General features: G+C 44.2%; 1 protein-coding gene across 2 annotated transcripts in view; it reads right to left on the minus strand.

The window, feature by feature from the left end:
• Positions 1-567: 567 nt before the first annotated feature.
• SOBP (sine oculis binding protein homolog) overlaps positions 568-26,835 on the minus strand; it is a 113,675-nt gene continuing 87,407 nt past the window's right edge. For both annotated transcript variants that reach the window (XM_085056219.1, XM_085056217.1), the window contains 2 exons: positions 15,396-17,350; positions 568-2,510 (listed from right to left, as the gene is read on the minus strand). In XM_085056219.1, the coding sequence (XP_084912345.1) occupies positions 15,398-17,350 (1,953 nt within the window). In that variant the 3' untranslated portion in view covers positions 568-2,510; positions 15,396-15,397. The remainder of the gene's footprint in view (positions 2,511-15,395; positions 17,351-26,835) is intronic.

Raw genomic sequence — 26,835 nt, forward strand, 5'->3', positions numbered from 1 at the left:
CACTGGACATTTCCAAGCCCTCCATCAGCAGTGCTGGCTGTGCTGGCCAAGAACTGGGAAGCAAACACTATTGTGTGAGATAGCTGTTGCAGAGGTCTAGGGGCACCTGGGAGGAGTTTGGTCCTTTGGAGAACCTCTGATTTCAGGGGGAGTTAATGCACAGGAAAGCCCCATCCTCACAAAAGGCAGGCAGAATACCCTCTGTACACTGCCCCAGATGCTGCATGAGAAAGCTGTGCTTGCACAGATCCCTTTGAAATGAATGAAGCTGCAGCCACTGCATCAATCCAGGGATCTTGTCCAAGATCAGGACCTAACTCTGCATTGTGTTAAGTGCAGGGCTTTTTCTCCCCATGCCTTAAACACTGCATAAACTGAGAAGTGTCGAGGGAGGCACGAAGATGGAAGGGACATAGATACAGCTTTCAAGAACAACTTACACATATTTTTCTGTGGTTTCAGACAGAGGGGTCTTTTTGTCTGTGACCAGGCAGGTAGAGGAATGAATAACTGCATGCACAAAGAGGGACAAAAAAGAAAAATAAAACAACAGCACATTTAAGTGCATTTTTTTTTTCTTGGAGATTTATTTTGTTTTAATAAATCTGACACCAGTCAGGGAGAGAGAAAAGCATTGCAAGACCAAAAGGAAAGCAGAGCACACTGAGGGTGCTTCAGATTCTTGCTCTCTTGAAGATGTTTCATCAAAATGTCTTTGAGTTCTCTCCCTAGACTCAAGAGTTGTTGGATTCCCCCCACCCGCCCCCTTTTTTTGTTGGTTTTTTTTGTTTGTTTGTTTGTTTTTTTTAAAAAGCGAGCTTACTCGCCCGGTGTGATTTCCAAGCTTTCACAGCTCTAATAAATAAGGAGCACCTGTAAAACAGTAGCTTGACTTAAGTGAATCTGTACAAAGGAAAATATAGAAATACAGTATATACATAGTGCTCATAGTGCACCATCACTACAAGGCTCTGGTTCAACTGACTCTGCTGCCCTCCTCCCAACACTGCCGACACAGAGACTCTGCTCCTGCAAACTGCTCCTCTCTTCCCCACAGCAGCCTTATAGAAAAGGTGTACTCTGAACACTCAAGAGTGAACAATTGCTTTATTCGAGTTAGTAAACAGTTACACTGAATCACAAGGTGATCTGAATTTTTTTTTAAGTTTTTTTCTTTCTTTTTGATTTTTTGTGGGGTTTTTATGGGTTTTTGTGTTTTTTTTCTTTTCTTTTCTTTTTTTTTTTGTTTTTTTTTCTTTTTTATTTGTCAGAATGGGATACTCCACAACTCTCTTACCAATTCAGTGCCAGTATAACATGCTCTAGTGTACTTTTGGACTCTTGGCTACAACTGTACAAGTGCACACAAGTAAATTCTACCCTGTTATCCTCCACCCACTGATTGAGGATCAAATTGCACATTTCTCTTAACCATGACAGGAGAAAGCAAACAGTGAAACAGAATCATGGGGGATCTTTCTCACTTTACCCTTGTTTTCATTGGTTTGTCCATACCATTCTAATTATCATGAAAGGGCTATGCATATGGAGAGATTGTCTCACTGCCTTCCTGGATCACTGAAAACCATCAGGGCTGAAATTTCATCCAAGTCTTTCGTGACGCCCAGCAAATATTCCCCTCAGATTATTTTACACCTTGAGGGAATTTTGGTCTTTAGTTCAACACTCTTGCTCTGTTCCCAAATGGGGCGCTATTTAGGGGAATTTAAAGAGAAAGCTGAGAAGAATAAACATTTACTGAGTTCTCTTGGCATTCAGTCTCTGAAAAACCACAGTATAAACTATTCATGCTGCTTCTTACATCTGTCAAATCAAAAATTAAAAGCCATAAAAGTGTAACACTGAAAATATGGCATTAGAAAGGATAAAGGTGGCCTTAGTAAAAATAACAAGGAAAGTATATTAGCCAATAAAATATTCTAACTCTTCATTTAAAAGTGCATCATGGGTAGGACAGAGATGACTCTGAAGCGTTGCTACTCCAGTATTACCCCTTTCCCCCATCAAAACTTGAATAGGTCCAAAACCATACAATGCAAATCACGATTCTTAGTGTAGCAGCAAAACCACAGCAGTTTTTCAAAGGAAAAAAAAATTTAAAAAAATCCGTATCATTGTCCAGTCCCAAATATCTGAACTTTGAAGTCAGTGAGGGAAAAGTACCTATGTTGGTCCGTGTGGTTTTTGAAACCTGGGTGAAAAATCCCCCCCAGCAAGAAACCAAGAGGAAAAAGCGTTCCGAGAGGAGAAGAGGGGTGGTTGCAGGAATGCTGAGCACACTGTGTGGATCCATGATGTGCTGTCTTCTGGGTCAAAGGCACCCGTGGGACCGAGACTTCCTCGGAGGGGCTTCATGACAGGAAGCTGCTTTCTTCGCTGGACTTTCAGCCAGAGGGGGTGGTGAGCGGACCAGCTGGTGTCATTCGGTGGAGTGACGTGGTTTGCTCTGCTCCCTTTCTCCATGCAAGGTACCCTGTCAGCGAGCGCTCCTGCAAAGCAAATAAGCAGAGGAGGTCAGGGGGAACAGCAGGAGGTTCACTGCAGGCAGGCTGGGCACCATAAGCCCATGTCCCACACAGCCTCACACTGGGCACGCAGCCAGGCTGAGGCACAAGCCCACTGCTTCGGCCTCGCCTGCCCCTTGTGCCTCAAGGACCATTGGGACATGCAGCCTCCAAGGTTGCTGGAGAGGAAGATGAAGGAATTCCCATGATAAAACACTGGAAACTGATATAATCATAGTTCATTCTCCACAACACCCTGGCAGTTACAAGCTCCTGAGTCTTAGTTTTTCTAGGGGATATTGGGAGATACACCATTGCCTTGTGTGCTTCTGCTTCCCTTGTTAGTTGACCATGTAAGCTACATAGCAGGGACTGTCCTCTTTCTCCCTACACAGTGAGCTTTGGACTTTATCTCCTTGAATGGGACCTGCTCTCCCCTACAGATTTGGACTGAAACTCTGCAGTACTTCTCAGCCTTAATTTTGGTGCTGGGGCACATTTTCCTTCTTAGTCTCCTCCACAGTCTCCTCTTCACACGGGCTACTTGGCAGTCCCTCTAACAATGTGCATGTATCCCCTTGCCAAATCTCCACTCTCCTCAAAGCAGAGACTGGAAGGCACATTGAATATGTTGACCAGCATAAACTTCCATGGCATGGAGACCACTATATCTAGGTTAAGGAGTAATGTTTGTGCTTTCAGGCAATGTGCCCAGCAAGATGATGTCCTCTCTTTGTGTGTACTGAGAGCTGTAAACAGGAGCTAGACTGAGAACTGGGATGTATCCACCTACTAAGGTGAAGTACGCAACTGCTTTCTGTCACATTTTTTGGCCTGAAGTCTTGGTGTAAAAAGGGAAGCAGAGAAAATTAAACCTGCAATGTGTGTATGAAGCCTCATTCTGCTCCTGTCTTTCCATAGATCAACAGAAATTAATTTCCACAGTACAGACTGATAAGGGATTTGGGAGGGAAAGCATACAGAAGTTCAATTGCTCTTGATGCTTTCTGCCTGGAGCAGTCACCTAGCTGTGTAAGTTCTATTTTCCCCTACTGCAGATGGACTCAGTGGAACAGGGTGTGCAGAACGGTGAGAAGGACCTTCCCTGACTGGCTCATATGGCAGTAATTGCATTTGATGAATGCATCTTTGTAGCAATCAAATTACAAAATAAAAATCCGTATCAGGCATGGCATGCAAAGTTCTATAAAGAAATGAGAACACAGTAGTCATCACTGCTTCAGAGTTCAATGTTATGCACCTCATGCCAGCACTCGCGTGCATGACCAGCACAATAAAGTCAGCTATTTATATCTCCCCCAAAAAAACCCAAATTACTTTTTAGGAGAGCAACGTATGCTCTTCACCCTAGCTGAACCTGCCTTCAACACACATCAAATATTGCTGATCAGATAGAAAAATTGCATCAACCACAAAAGAATTTTCATCAGGATAAAGCCATATAGTTGAGCTTATGTGAGTTGTGCTGAAGTAAGCACACTGGGTTTTGCTTGCTTTCCAAAGTCAAGTAGGGCTGGGCTGATCCTGGGTTGGAAGACCACCTAGAAGTTAGAGGCAGGCTATAGTTCAAACTCAGGAGGCAGCATGGAAAAATGAGAGAAAAAGAAAGTATAAACCTCATTTCTGCCCTATTTTTAAGGCAGGGGGAAGGAGAATAAGTCAACTGGATGATGACCCAGCTCATGCAGGTGGCTTGGAGGTTCATCTGTGTGGGCTCAGATAGTGATGCAGTGCTTCCATGCAATAGCTGGGAGCTGCACTGGTGCCCTGTGTGGCTGTTTGTCAAAGCCTGAGCAATCAGCAGCTGTGACACAGGCTGCACACACCCACATAGAGCTTCTTCTTTGCCTGATGCCTGATACATGAGGATTTAAATCCTTGCTCAGAGCACCACAGAATTAGAGCATGGCAGGTCATTTTACCAGCTAAGGCAAAGCCTCCCCACAAGTATCCCTGCTCCCTCTCTGCAGTTATCCATCTTTTTCCAGGTGCTGCTGCAAAGCTAGAGCCCTTTGTCCTGCGTTGGGAAGCTTGGTCCTGCTTGGTAGAGCTAAATGCTAGAAGTGTTCCTCACTTCCCTGTCCCTCCATGCTGAGGAGCTGGGTGGCTCAGCCATGGGGGCATGTCCTCCTTCTGCTCCCCCACACCCAAGCACTGTGTGTTGGTTCCCAGCACTGCCCCAGGTGACAAGCATGGCAGCATGCTCCTGCTGGCAGTGATGGCCACCAGAAATAGCTGCTTTTACAGTGTCCCCCCCCAGTCATGTCCTGCCCCCTCAGAGGGGCCACATCATTGACATGGCTTTGGACTCATGCACACATCCAGACACACACAAGTTTTTTCCATGGTTGTTTCCTTGTCATTCTATCCCCATTGAACATTTCTGTCTCCAGATTCACATCTTATTGTTCAGGAAAAATTAGAGACTGGGTGGGGAAGGCTGAAGCAACCGTTGATGTGGACTGGCACGGCAGAGTTTCCATAATTTAGCACAGCACTTAATTCACGCAGACAATGAACGCTGATGTGCTAAAAGAGGCCTAGCTCATTTGGGACATGCATGGCCCTAGAGTAAAGGCACTGCAATTATTTTCTCAGGGAATCTGCTCTGAAGATAAACCACAAGAGTGCAGCTAAAGTCAGCATGGGAGCAAGCTTAGCCCTGGAAACACTCGGGAATCATCTGTTACTTGTAATAGTTCTGTGATTTTTTTTTTTTTACAATTCTTAAAGCAGCTCAAGCTTCTTCATTAAAACCTTCCCTTTTGAATAGTCTATGATTTATCTTTCCATGAGCTAACTGAAGAGATGCCACATTGCAAAAGTCAGGGAGGACTTCCAGCACGAATGGGAAAACAAGCAAAGTCCTCAAGAACCAACTCTGGATTTCTAAGATAGTGATTTCCTTCTGCTCTGACCTTGTAAACTAAAGATCCTCCTCAGCTCTGGGTCATCTATGGAACTCAGGCTCTCCCTTCTACTGAAACATGAGCTGCAGTCTGAGCAGACATTGTGACTTTAGGGAATGAATCGAGGAAGAGCCTTGGGATTTGCCTTTTATGCCTAGGCAGAAGTGGTAAGGACACCCCAAACTCTATGAATTGCTGCAGGGGTGCACCAGAGCCTGTATCTACAACTGTATCCAGTTGCCTTGTAGTCAGGGAAGCACCCTGGGGGAGAAAGATGAAAGCAAGTCTGTTTTATGCTGATTCCTGCTTCCCCAAACTAATTCCTAGAAAAGCTTTTGGGGAAATTTCACCAGTTTATATTTACATTCCTCTCCTTGCTGGTATATTTAGTACCATCTCTAACTAAACTCTTTCAATGTATGTTAAATTGAAGCCTGAAACCCACTGCTGAAGTTAAGAACAGGGATATGTGTCACCATGCCCTTGCTAAGTAGCAAGGAAATGGTGGAAATACAGTTCCAGGATGTCCTTCATGCTCCTGCATGGCTCAAGGGAAAATCGCCTCTTAAAGGAGGGACCAAAGGAACTATCACTGTGGAAGAAACCCTGGGAGTCACCAAGAGCATGGGGGGTCTGTTCTTCTGGATTTACCAGCCAGTTCACTGAAGAGAAACAAGATAGGAATTAAGTTCTATCTGCCTCATTCAAAAATGGTGGCAATCATTCAAACCCAGCAATCTAACAGCAGAATCTGCTCCTGACTGCTTTGTTTCAGCCCCAGGCTCCATGGTTTATATTTTGGGGCATTATGAGACATGTACATGGATCATGCAAAGAGGAAAATGCCATCATGGTTCTGGATTTCTAATCTCTACGTTGGAAGTGTCCCCTATAGCAGGCCACGGAGCCTGCCAGGGCCAGTCCTGATTTTCACTGGGGTAGCTGGGTCTGTCTGCACAGCAGCAAGGCAGCTCAGTGTCCCCCAGTTAGTGCAGCACCAGTTGTGCTTTGCCAGCCCTGTAAATAGTGTGCTTTGCCCCACCAGTCTGCAGATGTAGCAGAATAGTCAATCTGATTTTCCTCTGAAAAAAAACCCACCAAATTTTCAACAAATTCTCCCATTCTAAGCTGGAATAAAGCCGAAACTTTGGAAGGATTTTTGGGGGATAAAAAGAAAAAATCCAGACAGTTTCTACTCTCCTTTCCTGAAAACAGGCAACCACTGTGATGTGATAACCCTTCTTTAAACCTCCGATTTTGTCTGAATCAGAATAGGAACTTCAACTTGCATTTCAGTGGTCTCCTGTGGCCCCAAACCACTAGGCTTTTGGCTATTCTAAGGTGCTTCTCAGTTTTCTTATTCAACCTGATCTCTCCAGTTAACTAGCCAGAGAAAGGCAGTTTAACTGTTGGTAGTGGTATGCAGGATGGTGAGGATGGGTGTCTTGCTGAGCCACAGCCTGTACTTTCCTGGGAGAGTTCTCCTCCTCACCTGGGCTACATCTGGGACTGGCTTTTTAACCTGAAATGTTCTTGTGGGCCACAAAATTATAACAATTATAACAACAAAACTTTCTGAAGCAGCAATGAATCTTCTTAGTGAAAAGTTACAGCATCCTGTTTCAGGAAGCAATCAGCATTTTCCCATTTTCCCATGAAAAACTCCACTGTCCATAACCATCCAGGACTGCATGCCTGGCACTGTCCCCATGGGGTTTCTCCCTGGTTTTCACAGCCCTCGTCCTGGTTCTTTCCAAGTCTAAGGAAGAGCAGATGCAGACTCATCCTAAAGCAAGGGGGCATGCTCAGGTGGCAAAAATGTCATGTGGGTTATATCGTGGGAGAAGGAAGAGGAAAAACTCACCCAGAACACATAAGGAGCAAGTGGGTGAGACCTGGCCTAGACCTCAGTGCAGTGCCAGGCACCTTAGGAGATCTCCCTTATGCCCAGCACTGCTGGGCACTGAAAAACCTGCATTGGGCCCAAACACTGCTTTAGATTTTCTCTATTTCCCACCTCAAGAAGACAGGAACAATACTTTTACCACCAAGATAACCATTTCAGCAATAATTGGTAAAATGCTTCAAGTAAAACTGAATGGGCATTTTAACTGGTCTTTGGAATTTAGGATCAGAATTCAAATTTTCAGTGACTTTGTCATGTATCTTTTTGAGTCATGTTCAAGTTTCTCGCAGTTGGAGAATTCCTGTGGGAAAGGGCTTTTTTTTCTCCTCTTTTTGGATAAGGAACTTAGAAGTGGCAGCACAAGTAGTTCATGAAACCTTATAAATATTTGGAGCATAAGCAGGCAACACAAAGTTTTACATTTAACCACGTGGGCTCGAAATAAATAGCTGAAAATTGCTCTAACCATAGGTTTCAATATCAATTGCCTGATGATGGGATGCAGATCTTTCCAAAGAGGTCAGAACTCCATAGCTATTTCACTCAACACTACCCAATCCCTAACCCCCCTATTTCTTAATTTATTTATTTTTTTAATATCTGCCTCCATAGAAGATGATTACATTACACAGCATGAAAGCCCAAAACTGGGACTGGAAGATGGAGCACAGCAGGGAGTACGGGTGTCCACTCAGCAAATGCAGTTCAGCCTCTTTGCCTTTAGATAATTTGTTATTGAAGGTTGGCTTGAATTTAAGGCAGCAATGTTTCAGAAACACTTGGAAAAGCAAGCCAGCTGCAGGGCGGATATCATTACAAATTGAGACACATGTTGTACAGGAATACCATTCTTTTCAAATACCAAAGTTGCGTCTGGGGAAGTAAAGCCATGCAAAGGAGTCGGAGGCAGGACCTCGATTTGTAACGTGCTGAGGGCCTTCAACTTGCATTAGAGGCACCAAGCACTGAGTGCACACAGTACTGAGCAGGATCAAGCCCAGATATTTAATCAGCTGTAATTTTCATGGTAGAAGCAAACATTAAATAGTTGAGGGTTCTGCAGAATGTTAGAGGTTACTTCGATCCACGCCTCTCACGAGATGATCACACGTTTCCAAATACAACTTTCAGTCCTGCGAGTGCAGTGCAGCTCATTATCAAAATAATGTAAATAAGGTCATAATTAGCAGGTCTCAGGCGTGAGGCATTGACCGGTAGAGGCACCCAGAAACATGCTTATATTGCTTGTTTTTCTTTATGGGACCTAAAAATAGATAGGAGAGACTCAGCAGGTAATCTGGAAACAAAAATTGCTTCAGAAAGTCTTGCTTGCCACCATCTGATTTCCTCCTGACTTCTTGCTCAAAGAGCTTTGTTTCTACTTTGCTTCCATCTTCCATTGGATTTTTTTAACAAGAATTTAATTTTATCCTAAAATCTGTGGCTCACTGCTTGAGTATGTCCAACTTTTTCACAACCACTGTCCACAAAAGTGTTTCGCTCCTTTCTCTCCCACTTTCAGGTACTGCTCGTAATACTGAAAAATAGTTTATAAGCTCCTCACGGTTGTTCAGAGCTCACTGCTCCGCACTGAAGTTGGCCATGGTGTTTCAGGGTCAAGCTTCACAAAAGCTGTGAGGTGCTTAGCTCCTCATCAGATTTCAGTGGCAATCAGACACATACCATCCAGCATCTTGGCCCTGCATGTCAAGGCAACCATTGTCTAGATGATGTTTTTACAAGTGTTTTTACAAGGGCCTGTTTTACTATGGTCTTTGTTGTTCGGGACTCTGTATTTAATTATGAGTTGTGCTTTCCTCCCCACCCCCATAAAATTTCCCTGCACTGCTGACTTCAGTAGCTCGACAGCACAAGGACAGGCTGATGGAGAGCTTGAGTTTCCCCATACGGCTGTTTCACACTTAACACTTTTGAGTGCAGCCAGACCTGCTTTGAACTAATTTAAATAAGAGGAGCAATAGACCTTATGTGTATGAAAGTGCCTGATCAGTCTTTAAAGCTTGGCAAAGAATTATGAGTAACTCATTGTTTCAATATGAATGTGGGTTGTTTAGGGAACAGCATGGATGAGATGCTTATTTCAGTTCAAATTATTTTAATTTCATAAGACAATCAAAATTAATAATGGCAAGTAAGCACCAAAATGATCTCTGAAATCGGTGGTCTCAGTTCCTGGGAGCTGTCAGATAGACTATAGTTTGTAGGAGTCACTGGTTCTGCAGATTTCTGTGGGTCTGTCAATCGAGCTATGCCTTTTTTTGCTGTCTGAAGTTCTGGCCATGTGTTTTGTTTGCCAACAGCCCTAGATTCTTATTACCTTTACAAATCAGACCAGGTGTAGTTATTTTCTAAACTGAGTTCGGGAATCAGATTTCATATTTGAAACATATGCCCCAGGAGGTTTTTTAGAAAAGCAGGAGGAGCCCATCAGAAACCAGCACTTGCTCCTCTGATTCAAAGAGTGTGCAGTGATCTATGGCAGTGTACCACGAGCCTGCTATTTACTGCTGCTGAGACGGAAGTTAGCACTCCCACACCCCGGCAGCAAGATGTGGGAGCTGAAAGCTACCCTGGAAGTATGTCATTTTATACTTCACTATTTTGAGAGTCTTTTTTTTCTTTCCTTTTTTTTTTTTCCCTCTGGGAAATCCTTTTTCTGATTTAATATACCTGAGAAGGTATACAGGCAATTTTGAAACGTAAGATCACACTGCCAGAGTCAGGCAGCTCTCAAGGGCAAAGCTTCAGTTCCAAGCAAATGTGTTTAAGGCTTTGTGGTGTTAAAAGACTCTCCTCTCCCCTTTTGGATAAATGGAAAATTTCTGTAGGCTCATAAGAAGCCAGGTGAAGGAAAACTTCTGAAGCAGAAGAGTAGGTGTTAAGTGTATGAGTCCAATTACTCTGCTGATTTAAATTAGTTTGGCACCAGTGGAACTATATCCAGTTAAAATTAGCTAAGGCTCTGGCCTGTAGTACCATGTCAACAAAGATGACTAACATAGAAATGTGTTCAAATATAGAAAATCTGTTTTCAAGTATATCTTTAAGGTCAAATTTTGTCCTGATCATACATAGCAAGCCAGGCAGAGGTAAGATGTTGGTAGATAGATACCACAGTGGCAAAGGAGACATAAAATCTCTTAGGCAAAAAAAAAGAAGAGGTTAATAGCTATGCCCCTTGCCTCAGGAATCCAGACCAGAGCAGGAAATCTTGTGCTGGACCATTATGGGCCAAGGAGCTCATGGGCAGAGGAGCTCAAAGTGAGATAAATATTTCTTCTGCTGTGAACTGAGCGTTCTGCATGCTGTATATTTTTATGAGTAAAATGCATAAAGACAGCTGAAGGTTTGGGCCTTTCACTCAGGAGATGCTGACCCCAGGACACACAGGTTGGCTCTGCAGGTGACCATACACCTACTATTTCCACTACTTCTGGAAGAACTTCTGCTGACACAAGCAGAAAAACTCCTTCCTTTCCTTGCCCCTCTGTCCCCAACACAGGATTACTCAATATACACACATACACACAAACAGAAGCTAGTTGTGAGTTTAGCATGTGCCACTTCATTTTCTCATTTAGTTTAACATAACTGTCATGTTAAATCCAAGCAGACCTCAGTGTTTTCATTTCTTTGCTTTAGGAAACCTTGACATCAAAGCTGGCGGGTTAAAACTGATCCCACCAGGGCATAAAGCATGTAGGCAGGCAAGACTAACGCTGCTAAGTTTAGAAACTCACGTTGCTCAAACTTGAAAATATAATGCTCAACAGAATATTCTTCCTAGCTTCATTCCTGGATCATAGCAGGACTTTGGCACTGAGACATCTTTTGCTAGTTCTTCAAATTGTATCAAGCTAGAACAGCTTGACAGTCCACGTCCTGATGGAGAGACTAAACTTTAACATCAAGGATTATGTTGCTGATTAGCACTTTCAATAATCAAGTAATTGGTACATTAAATAATCCAGAGATTGGCAACTTGCCCAAAAAGGTCACGCTTGCATTGATTCCTTTTTAGAGAGTCCATGTTGCTATTACATGAATTCAATCTGTCTGTCCAGAACTCTAGCGTAAAAATATTTGGCTAATTTCCTCCTTGTCACACAATTTGATGGGAAATAAAATCCAGGAAAAATTGCACATTAGGGCAATATGTTCAGATTTTCCAAATAGGGAAGGTGAGAAGCAAGAGAGAAAAAGACAATTGGCTGGACTTTTTTTCTGCCAGATTAGTGTGGCCAGTGCAATCAATACAAACCTCCAAGGGCCCAAAGCACCACATTTTTTAGTGCAGCTTCTACCCTGTTTGTACTTTATTAGAATTTCTGTGAGGTTGGGTGTCTCTCTTAAAGGACGCTCCCCACAACTGGATTGTTGAAGGAGTAGGGTTTTACCTCTCTGCTTCCCTAGGCCTGGGCAGAAGGATCTAACCTATGGGCACAGCAGAGGTTGGGGCTGTGGTGCAAGAGGCTGCACTGATGTTCTCCTCCCCCTCTTGCCCCCTCTACATAGACATGGACAGCCTCTGAGCCCTGCACAGTCCTCACAGGCAGGGAGGGCAGAATTCTAAGCAGCCCTTTTGCTCCCCCAGATTGGCTATGACCAGCAAGACTGGAATAGCAAAAGGGTTCTGCATGAAACCAGAGAGTCCTCACCTCAAATCCACCATCAGAGCTGCATGAGATGGCACTGTGCATGCCTTGAGAGGCTCAAAACCCACCTGTATTTCACTGAGGTACCCACAGGAATGAGAAGGTTACCATGCTGGTTATTTCTGCAGAGTATTTGGAGGATCCTCTTTCCCTTGGAGCACCTAAGGACCCTGGTCTCACATCTCTTCTGCACAGAGGCTACTTCTTTTCTTTTACTGGAGAAATGAGGGGATGAGCACAGATTGACTAATAACCATCACCATGCCATGCTATGGCACAAACACCAGAGATCTGGCAGACACCTAGGCTGGGCTTCTTAACTTCAGTGTCTATGTGGACATCTATGCTTGTGCCAGTCACCTTAAGTTACCCTCGTTGCAGGCAGAAATAGGCACTCCTAGGGCACAATTCATCTGAGCCTAGTTGTTGACTCCAGGATGAGCTCAGCTGTCTCTTTGAAGTGCCTGCTTCTCTAGGTTGATTTTAAAGAGAGTTTAGACAATTAGCTCAGCTGCATCTTTGTTCCAGATGTCTGTATTGGGTCAGATTAATCTTGCCTGGCAACCTGAAAACTTTCCTGTAAGACAGCCCTTACACTGAGGTAAAGAAATATGTAAAACTCAGGATAAAAGGGAAAATGGTTATTCCTGGGGATAATCACAGTGGCAGTTATTGACATTTAGAGAATACAAAGGGCTGAGGACAGTAACTGAATGATAAAGAATCCTTCTTGTCTTTCCAATGCATCTTGTTCAGTTTGCCCACTTCCTTTCTCAAATACTATCCATGAAGTGATGTCATGAATAATCACATCAACAGGCAACAATACACAACTTCATGAAGCCAGAACTCTCTCTGAGGGTTTAAGCTCTGGCTTTGAATGATACTAAACTCCTCTTGGGATTGGGACCTCGAAGAGGTGACATTGCTGCAGCCTGGATGGTCCAGGCAAGCAGAAATAGATGCTAAGAACCAGCCTGTCTTTGACTACAGAGTAAGCACATAAATGTGCAAGTCTTCTAGCACTGTCTTGAAATAAGCAAGGAGCTTCAATGAGGTGGGAAAGGAAGGGTTAACCATGGCACTCCTAAAATTTTACAAAAAGGATACAGCCAAATTGTAGCCTTCTCACTCAATCAAATCACTACCCCTAGGTAGAAGCATGCATATATTTATGAAGGGAATCTTTCAAGCTCCAAAGGTAACACTGGGGTTTGTAATAAAGACATCATTGCTGAGGGATATACATTCCATCCATATCTCAGGGGTGGGTAGGGGGATCCCCACTAGTAGGACCTAGGAGTGTAGAAAGATTTTAAATATTCATTTGACTTCTGAGTTATTGTATATGCTGTTTATTAGTCCAAGAACGTGATAGTTGTCCTCTATTCTTATTAGTGTATCTTTTAAATGTGTCAGCACATGCTGAGAGCAAAGAATAATGGTTGTGTTCCACTGAAGAAAGTAAATAAATACTGTTGGTGATCAAGGGAAGTAATGTTTCTGTCCCTGCAACCAGCACAGGGAATGCAGTGCTAACAAATGAGAAGAGAGTCCTGACTGTACTATATATCTTTGATGGTGCAATTAGCCCACAGTGATGGAGCAGGGAGATACTGCAATGGCCCAGATTACACAGCCTGCTGCTGCTATCTATGGCTGTAGGTGCCAAACACCACTGCAGTCACTATTTGTGCTACCAGGGACAGGGATTTACTGGAGGCTACAGAATATTCCACGGATTGTAATGAAATCTGGCATGTCACCAAGCCACATCCGGCAAACCATCGGTATTTTACTGCTGAACAGATTTCTTGCAACACCCACCATTTCCCCTTTTCCTGAAAGAAGCTCTCCGTGCTTGTGAATCTAAACAAATTCCATTACATTAGTTTTGTGAAGGAATACATTCAGTGCAGGTAGCTCAGCGTGCAGCTGCAGTGCCAGCTGCAGGTTGAGCTCTGTGGGGGCAGAAGCCCAAGCCTGAGCTCCAGGCAAGGGGACAGGAATGGGTGCTGATCCTTTCCGTAACAAAGGACACAGAGACCTGTGGCCCAGCCAGGTGATCAGACACTCACTGCCAACAACCCCCAGAGTTTCCCATGCTTAGACTGTGAGGGTATAAAAGGTATAAAAGCCATGGGATTCCTTTGTTCTGGATCCTTACTCAAAGGCTTCAGCTCGAGCTGTTGTTTTGTTGTTTAGTTATTGCACCATGATGAAATTATTTTAAGGATTGGGACATCTGAGAACTCTGCTATGGAAAACTTGGGGTTGAGCCGATGGGGGAAGCTGGTCTGACTGTGTGAGTGTGGAGTGTGTAGCTGTGGAGGGGCTTCTGTCCCAGCTCAGGTGGTATGAGAGTGACTGCCAGAGTGGCTCCTAGATGGTCAGATAGGGAAGATTCCTTAACACTTTCTTGCTCACAGGTTTGAAGCATCAAACATATATTAAACTAAGCGTTTTACAAGAATGCTATTTTATCAGACGGATTCAGTAAGTTGGGAACAGGGAATGAAGGATGAGAGGTTTCTGCACCTGGAGCATTGTCCTTGGACAAGGCATGGGGGTTGGTGGAGTTACCCATATCTCTGCCTTGCTTTGCAGCCCTACCAGGAACCACATGCATATTCCAAGCGCAGGGCTGGGGGAAATCTCAGCTAATTTCTAAGGTGGGAGACTTGCACCAAAGGCAGATAGGTAAGGCAGTAAAGCCCCATGGCAGAGGTTTTGCCGCAATAAGCTACAGTGGGCAGGTCCCAAACAGCAGGCAGTCCCTAAGCACCAATACAAGAGAAAGGAAAGCTCGTGGAGAGGGAGTTCAGCCTCCAGAGAACATCTCAGTGGAAAGCCTGGGTGCAGTCTGGAGGCAGACCAAAGCAAGATGGTTGGAGGTGACCGTTTGCTAAGTCCATTGGATCTGAGCTAGAAGGAAGCAGCTGGGTCATCCAGCTCTATGCTGTGCTGCAGGGCAATTTCAGTCATTGCGAAGGCTTGAGTTGCTGTGTAACTCAGCTGGAATAAGTAAGCAGATTAATGGCCCAGACCTAAACCATATCCTAGGCAGAAAACCACTGACTTTGACATACACAGCACAATAGCTTCACAGCCAGAACCATCACGAAATGTTCTGTGAGCAAAAGTGTAATGAGGCTGATGAACGGAGTATTGACAAGTACAGATGCAATACAACACAAAAAACAATACTAAAACACAAATACCAATAGTTTTCTGAAAGTGCTCATAAATTGGAATTTGTATATTTTTGTTTCATATAGGCCACATCCACACGAGTTTGACCTCATACCTGAAAATACTGAATTCTATTCACACAGAAGGCAGTAGTGATTACACAAACCTTTACTTATTCTGATTTCGAATTCGGAGACACCTCCTTTTCAAGGGTGGCTCCAGATCCTCTGGCCCTGTGCTGAGTATTGGCGATGAGATAATGCACGGCGCTATAGCAGTCTTTTCTGCTGGCTTTGGCACAGGCTGGATCACGCAACCTGTCTTGGGCAGCATCCGCAAAGCATACGCATGGTCCTCGTCTGCTGGATTGTTAAGGTTTGGGTCCTGTTTGTCTCCCCCAGCCAGGGGCTCTTCCCCAGTCTTCTTGCCAGCATCTCCCTCGAGGTGGCAGTTTGACGCACAGTTGTTCTCCTTAACAGACTCCAGCTCACTCACCGCCAGCTCCTCCGGGGGCTGCGGCTTTTTCGGCTCCTGGGGCGGCTCCGGGTTCTTGGAACCCTCTGTGCTCTTTGTGCCATTCACAATGACGTTGCACACCGCTGCGCCAGCTTCCAGTCCCGGCGTGCCAGAGGCCAAGGAGACGGGACAGCAGTGAGCTCCGTCACTGCACGGTAATGTCTTTGAGTCAACTGGGCTGCAGTTGTCCCTGCAGTCACTGCAGTTCCTTTTGTCTGAGCTACCAAAAGCCAAATTTACAACACTGTTAGGTTCTCGTTCAACTTTCACTTGGGTGTGTAGAGCCCTGTGGATGACATTGTGCAGCCTAGACCGGTGGCCTACTGTTAGGTCTATCACACCATCCTGTGGACCCTGTAGCACACTGGGGAAACCAAATTTACTGTTCATTGGACTACTAGGTCTGACAGTCAAATCAACAACTTCATTTTTACTGTGCTCCTGAAGCACTTGAGCTTGATTAAGGGACTGGCCTGAGCAGCTCGGTGATGAGTCAGAGGATTTAGATGATCCTTGCTTTGACTCTCGAGGGGATGAAGAGCTATTGGTTGGCTTTGCCCCAGGCGTCTCGCTGGAGGTACTCGGAATGAAGCTTTCGCCGTTGCTGGAGAAGCCGTTGGGGGGTTTGGAGTCGTTGATGTGAGGGATGGGGATGGGAATGGGGATGGGAACGGGCAAAGGGACAATGACAGGATATGGCACTAGTAGAGTTGGTGGTGGCACCAGTGGGGCAAGGGATGGCAATCCAAAGTTCATCATCTGTGGCATAGGCATAGGACCATTTGGCATCATGCTGACAGGGGGGAAGGGAAGGCTGGGCAAAGGAGCTCCGGGAGGGGGAGGAGGCAACAAGCCAGGAGGATTCCCAGGCATGGTAGGTGTTGTGGGGGGATGGATATGGGGGGAAAGCATTGGCCTGTGCATGGGGCTAGAGGTGGGACCCATATTTCTGGGGCCACCTGGTGGGGGACCGATTCCAGGAATCATTGGATTTGACAGAGGGCTGTTAGGATTTGAGGCGTGGTGAGGTGGCCCACGAATAAACGGTGGACGGATTTGCTGCATAATTTGCTGTTCCATGAATATGGGCAGAGGAACTGGCCCACGGTTTGTCATCACCATGGGGGGGCTGCGAGGTGGGACACCAATTGGAGGCACAATGCTAGCAGGTGGCTGGACAGAAACTGGTGGAATATTTGGATTCTCACTGATGGGAATAGGTTTGGGAACTGGCGTGGGGATTTTAGTGACAGAGCAGTTGGCAGTGTCAGACGGAGAGGCAGTGGTAGACACTGATGGTCCAGGGCCTTGAATTTGGCCAGCTGCAGACGCTGGGGATGGGGCTTTTCTCCGAGCATCTGCTAGCGGTATATTCCAAGAATCTGGAGTCAGCAGCTGCACCCCAGTGCCTTCTGCTTTATTTTCGACTGGAGGATGTAATGTACTGCACAGTCCAGCTGGAAGATTGGCCTGTGTCTCTTTGTAGAAAATGTCCATTTTGTACTGATTGAGACATTTTGCACTGCAGAACTGAAGCCTTCTTTCCCCGTCCCCAAAATCCAGATACTCTTTTGTGTGTCTTATGTGCTTACACCAGTCACATACCTACAACACAGCAATAAAATCAAATCAGGTAAGAAAAGCAATCTTCTCTTCACAGAGTTATTTTAAAAGTAATTTTTCAGTTGCTAAATATATTATTTTTCTAACAGGAAGAAAAAAAAGCTACATCTGTGAAAACTGCACTTTTTTTCCTCCAACATATTAATGAATTGAATGCCACTCCCTTTTCTGGCTCCCATGATCTCTGTTCTACCTTATACAATGCATTATATATCTTAAACCCATAGCACAGAGAAGAATCCTCAGCTGGCATAAACTGTTATAACACGCATATGTAAGTATGCAAAATCCATATGAGTATGGCTGTGATTACTCCTTGATGGTAATCTAAGCACGCCTGTGCCATCTGAGATGCCATACTACACAAGGAGTGTGAGAACTGGAAAAGAACTCAGAAAATTGCTGGAAATGAATGCAAACCATTTCTGCTAAACTGCAGCCCACAGTAACATTTAGTATTCTACTAAGGGTATCAAATAATAAGTTGGAATGAGTGTGATATTTCAAAATGGCCTCACAAAGCAAAAAGCATCATTAATTCTTTGCCCTTCATTCCAAGGAGAAACTTGGAAAAAATCAGGATGTTTGTGTAAGGTTCGAATAGTCCCAATTTGTGATGTTTCAGCAAGCTGGAATTATTTTCTGAGCTGTTTGCCCACTCTTGTGTACAAGTCACTTTGAGTAAAACTTCTTGGCAAGCAAGGACCTGTTTAGCAACTTTTCAAATACTACGGCAAAAAAAGTTTGCATTGCAGGCTCAATTTTATTTTGTTTCTCTGCTTTCCATTTAATCCTTTTCTGTGTTACTCTTGGTGTGGTGAAGGCATAGCCAATTTTTTTAAAATAAGGCTGCAGAACTAATTAAGCTGTGAAAGGTTTTCCCAGTTGTAAACCACTAGACACCAAAGTTCAAAAAATAGTCATTCTAGGCTTCAGAATCCATTACTTCAGAGAAATTATTGTGATTTCATTAACACATTAATTTTGCAACACCAACAGCTCTCACAGATGGTGAAGACATGATCTACAATTCAAATATGACTCTTGTTTGCACAAATGCCTTTCCTTCATATGGCATTTTAAACAAGAATTAATATGAGTAATCTTGCCATAGCTATAAACAGATAAACAGATGTCAGATTTTTCAGTGCCTCACTTTTTTGACAGAATTTTACACACACAAAACCCCCCCATTTTTTTCATTTACATTAGTTCTCAAAATACTCCACTGACAAGAGATTTTTGGTGCTTTCTATCAGCATGTTGAGCCTATGACCATGTCAGAATATATCCTGGTATTGTTTGTTCTGCCTTTTCCAAATAACCCATATTAGCTTGTTTTGAAATGACTCTATCTTTTGTACACAGGAAAAAAAACCAAAAACCAACCCACCAAAAAGCCCGAAGAAGACTATGATTGTGAAAAGACTGCATTAAAAGGATAATTAATTTTAATAACTATTGGCCATATAAACAATTCAAAACAACATATGCTGGGCATCTGATTACCCATCTCATTTAACTCTCAGCTTTCCTTTAATATAAACAGTGGTGACATTCTTGAGTTTTCAGTAATATATCCTTAATGTATATATACACATTCACACACTAGTTGCTATAGCTAGTAGCCCATTTAACTCCCAACCTTTTGGTTATCCCATCAGGTTGCTGTTTGTTTTCCTCCTGCTCCCCTCCCCATTCCCACACTCACAGATACACACACTCCCTCTCTTTTATCCCAATATTTAAATCAAAATAAAAGATCGAGAAGTAGCAACTACTAAGTCACTCCTGAAGTTTGGGAATGCAGTACCCGGATTTTTAGCATGGCCATACAGACACTGTGCCCTGTGGGATAAAGCAAGGATGTATTTCCAGCATGATGCCTCGCTGCAAAAAAGGAAATTTCCCAGCACAAACAAGTCCAGCTGATGCCCTGCATTGAACACACAGCGACAATGTCACACCCTAAAAGACGTGGACAAAAAGGCTGTCAAAGGCACAGAAGTGTCGAGATAAATGCCTGCACTGCCACGGGGCATGCATCCCCCAAAGCATGGGGCAGATGGGAAAGCAGGAGTGCAGCAAGTAGGGCAAAGAGGGGGCAACCCCACTTCCAACGGCTCCTAGGTTTTACCAGGCATCAGCTCTCCATCTGCTCCCCACAGGAAGGCTCAGGGGCCATCACAGACACCACTGGAGCTCGGCAACCCCTTGCTGCAAATAGTGCAAACACACAGCAGTGGGCACTGAACCATCCATGCGTATTTGGCATGGATATGGGGTTTGCCACCCACCTGGCAAGCCAGCACACATGATGGAAACATCCTAAAATCACCTCCTGAAATTTTCTGGCTTGCCACTGTTTTCCAAGCAGACAAAAGGGGAATTTGTGAGTCTACACCATGAGGTAAAAAGGTACTATTTAACTCAGTGGAGCTGCTGGATTTACCTTAATTTTTGATTGAGCACTCCTTGCTGTAGCCATAAAATGGTATCTATTTTGCATGTATGGAATCAGGATGTGCTCCACCACACTCCCTCTGGTGCTTGCAGGGTCTGCTCTTGCCCCAAGGACTGGCAAAGATGCAGAGGGTCTCCACATGTACCCCAGGAGCTGCACAAAAATGTGCTAGGAGCTCCCAGTCAGCTCCTGAGGCAGGCTGGTGCAGGATTCATGCCCACCCTGGTGCACCACCATCTATTTGCAGTGGAAAGGAGGAGGCTGGCCTCAGAGGTGTCTGCAGTAAGGGATGGAGCAGGACTTCACATGCAGCTGCAGTGCAGACTTGCCTTTCCTTTGGGACAGGGAAGTAAACCAGCTTGTAAGCCTGCTGCCAAAGAAGCACCTGAGAAATAGGAGAGAGTAAACCCAGTCTCCTTATCTTTCTAGGAAGAGCCCTGTCCGTGACCTTAATTAAAGGGACTGAAAGAGAAATACAGCCCCACAAAAAATTGTGTGGCATCTTTTTTAATAATTCAATTTTATTAGATAGCATTTGAAAAATTGACTGAAATGCTTCACTGTATTATTGCTGTATTGATTTGTTTATCTCCAGTGGGCTCCTGTGTCTCTCCTGGCTAAACAAATATTTTCTCTTTCTCGGTAAAATATTTAGAAATCCTGCTTACAAATTCTCTACTGATTTCTCCTGTTTTCAATAATTCACTGAGGAGCAACAAACTCTGAAGTCCGCCTGCCTCACTCACATATTGATCACAGACCCTTCTGTATATTTTATCACTAGATAAAATTAATTAAAGTCACAGAAATTAAAGGCAGAAAATCTGTTCCTCTGAATATCCTGGATAGACCAAATATTCAATAATTATCTCATTGATTTCTTGCAATATCTCAAAGTGTTGAAGCTACAACATCAGTGAAAAATGTCCATCTTCTGCATTCAGGCATTTTGTAATTTTATTTTGGTTTTTTTCTCTTTTTATTTACGTAAGCAATCAGTCTGGGCTGCTTAGTTAAGATAAAATGTATAAAAATGTGGGACTCATATGCAGGTAATATGAACGTAATAAGACACCTCACAATACCATACTAAAAGGCAGAAAAACAGTCTCTACAACAACAAGGAAATTACTGGAGGAGAAAAAATGTCACTTAAGAATTAATGAATCAAGTCTGTCTTACAGAATTGATCATTTAAGATGAGGTCAATGAATTTATGATACAAATGGCTATATCACTAGAGGTAATAAAATGGAGCAATATCATTCATTTTACATCTAACTAATGACGTGCTCAGAGTAATTACAGACTTCTTCTAAAAGCCTACACTGATTAGTTCAGATATGACAGGTGAAACATATATATTCATTAAAATAACATTTTCTTATCTGTAAAACACACAGCTGATGTCTTATTTTTTAAAGTGTTTGCATTCTGTACAGAATATCACTGTTTTTCACAACCAGCTCAGAATTTCTCTGCTCACGTATTCCTTTTCCTTCCCTTTTCCTGCCTCATCCCTTCCCTTCATTACACAACCAAGAGAAGAGCTAAACTGTTGCAGAGTGCTTTTTAACGCTGCACATTGGATTTGGTAGTGCTTGCACATGGCAGCAGCTCCCTGGGTTTCAGTGGGATTAGTCACAAGTATTAATGCTGTAGGATCACATGTGGAGGGCCTGACCCAGCACCAGTGGAAAACAATGAAGAGACTTCTCTTCAATGCAATCCATCAGCTTTGGGTCTGTTGCTTAACACTGGATCCTGCTCACCCTGGAGTCATCAAGAGCTTTGTTCCCAACCCCAACAGCAGCAGAGGCACAGACAGGGATTTTGGAAGGAACTGCAGAAGAAATACCCAGGAAGAAAATAAGTGCCATGAGACTGAGTTACAGACATATCCTAACAAACACAGGCAAAACCACCATTTTGTACATTTCTACCAACAGGAGGTTGGACCAGTGGCCTTGTGGTGTCACTGACAGTGAGTGTGAACATGTCTGAGAGACAGGGTCAAAACTTGCAAGTTGATAACAGATCCCCTCTACACCTTCATCTCCCTTGGAAAACACTTCTAGGACTGCTCTGGGGCAAGCACACTTCACACCATGAAAGCCAGAACACGAATCCTGAATGACAGAAAGATCAGTAATGAGATAATAGCCTATCTCATTCAGCTGTAACACAACAACCCCCAAGAAGATTAAATTTACCTAACTGGGGCATATCCAAGGCTAAACAACAGAATGAACATTCCTTCAGTACATTTAATGTATTCATATTTTAGTGGCGGGTTGCCAGTGTGCTACTTATAAGCTCAATGACTTGGTATCATTTATCTGCTTTCCTGTGAAACACACAGCAATCTACACCAGGAGACAACTCAGAAGACACTGCATCAGCAGAAACACAACTCGTGCCCAGTATGGGAACACTGAGGAAGCCAGGACTGAGGGATCCTGTAACTCTAATACAAAGAGGGGGAATAAAGCCATTCCTAGCGGCATCCATATCTTTATTTTGACAGAAACATCCCAAGTGGAGTCCAGACACGGCTACAAGGCCACATCACAGGCGCAACACAGGATCCTGCTGTGCCTAAAAGGGCAACACTTGGGCTTTTGGCACCAGGTAATTAATACTTAAATCAATCACCTGTCAAATGCAGACACAAAGTTCACACATTGGTGCAGTCCACCACTAACCTTTGAATAATAATCTAGTATCACACACTACTTCATTAAGAAATACACTTGGCAAAACCTGTTTGCAGAGGTGTTTACATCAGCCTGAGAGAAATCAGCAACGAGTAGCAATGGGAAAAGCCCTACTGCAATAAAATAGAACCTGTGCCTCTTACATGATGCTTTGGACTACTATCAGGTCTGTGGCAATGCTTAGCAAGAGGACAGAAAGTGGTCACTAGGGCAAAGACACACCATTTTCAGTTTCTCCAGAACCAGAGGGTGACAGACAAATCTCCTGTCCTTGCTCAGGAGAACACCACTGGAGGATGCCTTGCACAAGGGAGGGCTGAATCACATCTGAGGACCAGGCCTTTATCAAAGATGCTGAACAGATGCTGAAGATTATCAAAGCCTTGCTTCCTGGCATGAAATCCATGTATTCGATTTTGCTGAGTAGTTCCTACTTCCTTTTCTCACTGTGGTATCCAACTGCTGTCTCCTTATATACTCTCAGGCATATGTTCTGGCTTCACAAACACCAATGCACATTTCCTATATCCTGTTCTAGCCCTGGTTGCCTTTCCTTTTAGCCCTGTCCTGGAAGGGTCTGGGAAATTCCCTGAAGTTTTCAGTACTGCCACCCAGGCAAGACGTGCAAGGTATGGAGGCAGAGGCTCCCACCCCATCCCAAAAGCCATAAGGTAAGGACACAATGCCTCTCCCCTGCACTCCCTCCTGCCTTGCAGCCAAGTGAGAACCCAACACACCAGCCCTATGTTTTTCAGCAAGGGCTCAAGTTTTCTGAAGTCTGCCAAACACTGGACACAGAAAAAATCTAGAAATTAGGAAGTGGCTTGAAACACACACAGAGAGGTCTCTAGTATACAGCCAAATGAGTCACAGCTAGTGTTCCAACACACAGCTCAATCAGACCATCTGCAGAGCACCCAGCTGCTGCTGCAGCATGGACACTGAGGCACCTTGACACCCAGGCCCCCTCATGAGGCTGTGAGCACTCCCAGCAGGGCACTAGGGGAAAATTCGGTCTATCAGAAGGAAAAAACCTAGATCTGTGTGTCCTGCAGGACTATGTGCCTAACTATCTCTAACAGTCTCAGCTGTCCTCACCAGCTCCCCAAGCCTATTGGGCAATGTGGCTATCTGCACCCTCCCTTCTTCTTTTATCCATCAAAAAGGCTTCTCTTCAGAGCTGCTCACCTAAAAGGTAATCCCCTCATAGATCTTACGTGCAATGCTAATCCTACAAATGGTCCTGTTTCTGCAGTCTGTTGCCTGAGCAAAAACAGAGAAACACTGGGGCAAGAGCTGTACCTCAAGTGTTAATGTATCCAGCACTTGAAAGCACAGAGAAGCTGTGGCCCCAGTGGGCCTCTGGATCAAGCTGAGACATCCTGAAAACATCAATTTCGATCTGTACCTACTCTTCACTTCCTCTTCTGCTCACCTTCTGTGGGTAATGCCTTGCGGAACAGCCCCTCAGGAGTCAAAGCCATCATCAGGCTCTGAGAGTGCTGCTCAGTACACGCTGATTTGACATAAAGATTGTTCTCCAAGACATTGAAGTTCCCTTTTGGCATTTCCTGACTCAGAAAGAGGCAAATACGAAGAAGAGCAAGGTAGGCACACTGACATGCCAGCTGGGGAGGTGGGCAGGTGAAGATCTGCAGGACACAGCCATGCTCAGAAGAATGGAGTCAGAGTGAGGAACAGGGGGGAATATGTTCCACCCAGAGATGATGGAAAATGTCAAACTCCTTTGAGAGGTAAGCAATAATCAGCATAATATCCTAATGCTGTTGTGCTTTTTTCACAGCTAATTGAGTTATCACAAAAGGTATTCAGCTGCCAGCATCCTGCGCCAAGAGACAGAGTGGGTGCAGCCTTGCCAGAAGCCGCACAAGCCGCTGTCGCTCACCAACACGTCCCACATTTCCCTACTTGATCCTCCTCCAAAACACCCATGCTCAGGCTTCCTCCTGAGATGGACTGGGTAGCCTGGGGCACAGCCAGTGCCTGAGCAGGGTGTGCAGGGCTCTGCAAGTCCAGCACTGCAGCCGCTGCACGCTGGCCTGTGGGGCTCAGGGATTTGTCTGGGGGTCCCCAGCAGGACTGCAGACTGTCCCTGAAGGGGAGGGCAGTTCACAGCATCTACTTTGAGGACAACTATGACGAAGTTCCTGCCTCAGCTGTCATGACAGGGAATTGATGCTCTTTCTCTACCAAATGTCAAACAATACTATAACAGGCATAATCCAAAGTGTGGCTCTAAGCAGTTATCCAGCCTCGATCACCATTTTTGATGCCTCATTGTAAAACATTCAGCATGTTTATTGTGGCAAGATTTTTCTATCCAAGATGGCTTGTGATAATTTTTTTATACTGATTGTTCCATTTGAATGGAGTGATTATTATAAAAAACAAAAAGAATCATTCCAGCTGAAACCTGCTGCGAAGGAACCCCGAGGCAGGCTCTAACACACTGTGAATGTGGTTACAATATAGCTCATAGCGATGCTAGGTGTGAAGGAAAACAGATTTTTACAATGTTTGGAGCTTTGTGTAAAAACAGTTGACAAAACAGAACACTGCAGTTGCCTACAACTTAAAACTGTCCTGTGACAAGTTTCTCTCTGTTTAAAAGATACCAAAGCTTGCCTGCCTACTTGTTTTTTCTTTTCCTTTTGTTACCCACCTAAATGTCCTGTCCTTTTAAAAACCTTTACCAGTTTTCTGAGTGAATACTGACTTTCTGTCATTTAAATGCAAGACTCACTCTGTCTCCATTTTTCATCCTAATTATGCAAAAGTCTAAGCTACATGAAGCATAAGGAGAAAATAGAGTTATTTGGTAATTAATGGCTAATGATAAATTGACTCAATTTTTTGAATCATTGCAGTTGTCATCTGTGGTATTTAAAACATAGTCTTTTCAAAGCCCTTGGGTTCCTTTTTGTTGGGGGGCTTTTTAATGTTCCCAGTCAAAAGGAATGAATGTGAGTTATGCTAATGCCCAGTGGAAATCCAGGTTGGGTCTTTTTTCATCAGAATGGCTACATATTTGATTTTGTATATAAACAGCTGAGCTCCATGTTTTCAACTTCAGTCTGAGGCTTTGAAACCATGGGAGGAACTCTGGATCTAAAACCACTGGTGAAGCCCAAAATATGGTGGGCGAAAGTACAGGGAAAATGAATGTAGTGTGAGGTGGGGCTTGCCAAGAGGGATGTTCTTCTCCCCAGAAATGTTCCTGGCTAAAATAACACAGAATGGGACAATAAAACATTTAAATCTAAAATCTTTTATGTAAGGTTTTTACAGGGGTGCCATAGAAGAGCTGAATAAAGGGCATATCTGCATGGCTGTTTCAGTACTGGCTAAGTCTACCACTGCAGCAGTGACAGAAGTCCTAAATAAAATTAATGTGATGCAGAAGATAAAGGGAGGGTAAGAACAGGAGACAGAGCTGGGGGTTAAATGCCCTCAGTAGGTCAGACAGTCTGTCTCACCAAGACTCACATTTCAGAAACATCTAAAGAACACCTCAGTCTGAATGCCCTTTCCAAGGGTAGTGCAGGCCCTGGAAAACCTCATCCCACACCAAGTGCACTGGCCTTTGAGCATAACTGTGTCATGAAAGAGTCTGTGGGGCAGAGCAAACCACAGCTCAAGCCATCAAGTCCTACACTCAACTCTTGAGCTGTCATCAAGGCTCATCACACAGAAATGCCAAGAAACAGTTCTTCCAGGTTTAACCTAGTCTGACAAGAGACCATTCAAGTGTGTCTGTAGCCACCCTCCTGGTGAGGGATCTGTGGAGCCAGCTGAGTGTCTTCACCATTCTCCCTGTGGCCCTTAGCTCATGGGTGGCAGTGTGAGAAGCCAGCTTGACAGAGCAGTGGCACAACATATTTGGTGGTCTGCCAAGCAGTTTGATTTGGATTATGTAGGCATTGGTCACCTTGATGTTTGACACTTGATTTCCAGGCCAACACTTCCCATGATGTGCATTCTCAAATTCCCCTGGTCCTGAAACGATCTGGGAAACAACCCAGCAGCCAGAAGCCAGAAATACATCGAGTAGGTGAATCTGGGAGTCTTGGTGAGCTACAGCCTGTGCCTTTCCACAACAGGAGGTTTTGCTTTATGGTCCTTAAGCTGTTAGTGCCCCAGCAAGAGTTTCACTTCTTCCTAAAGACAACACAAATGAACTTCATCAAACTGCTGTCACTGAAGCTGTGCAAAGTATCAGCAGTGGGAAGCATTGCAAACACCTTGAGAATGGGACAAGAAATGTT

Source organism: Lichenostomus cassidix, chromosome 3 (genome assembly GCF_008360975.1).
Source record: "Lichenostomus cassidix isolate B80296 chromosome 3, HeHo_3.0, whole genome shotgun sequence".
Lineage (NCBI taxonomy): Eukaryota > Metazoa > Chordata > Aves > Passeriformes > Meliphagidae > Lichenostomus > Lichenostomus cassidix.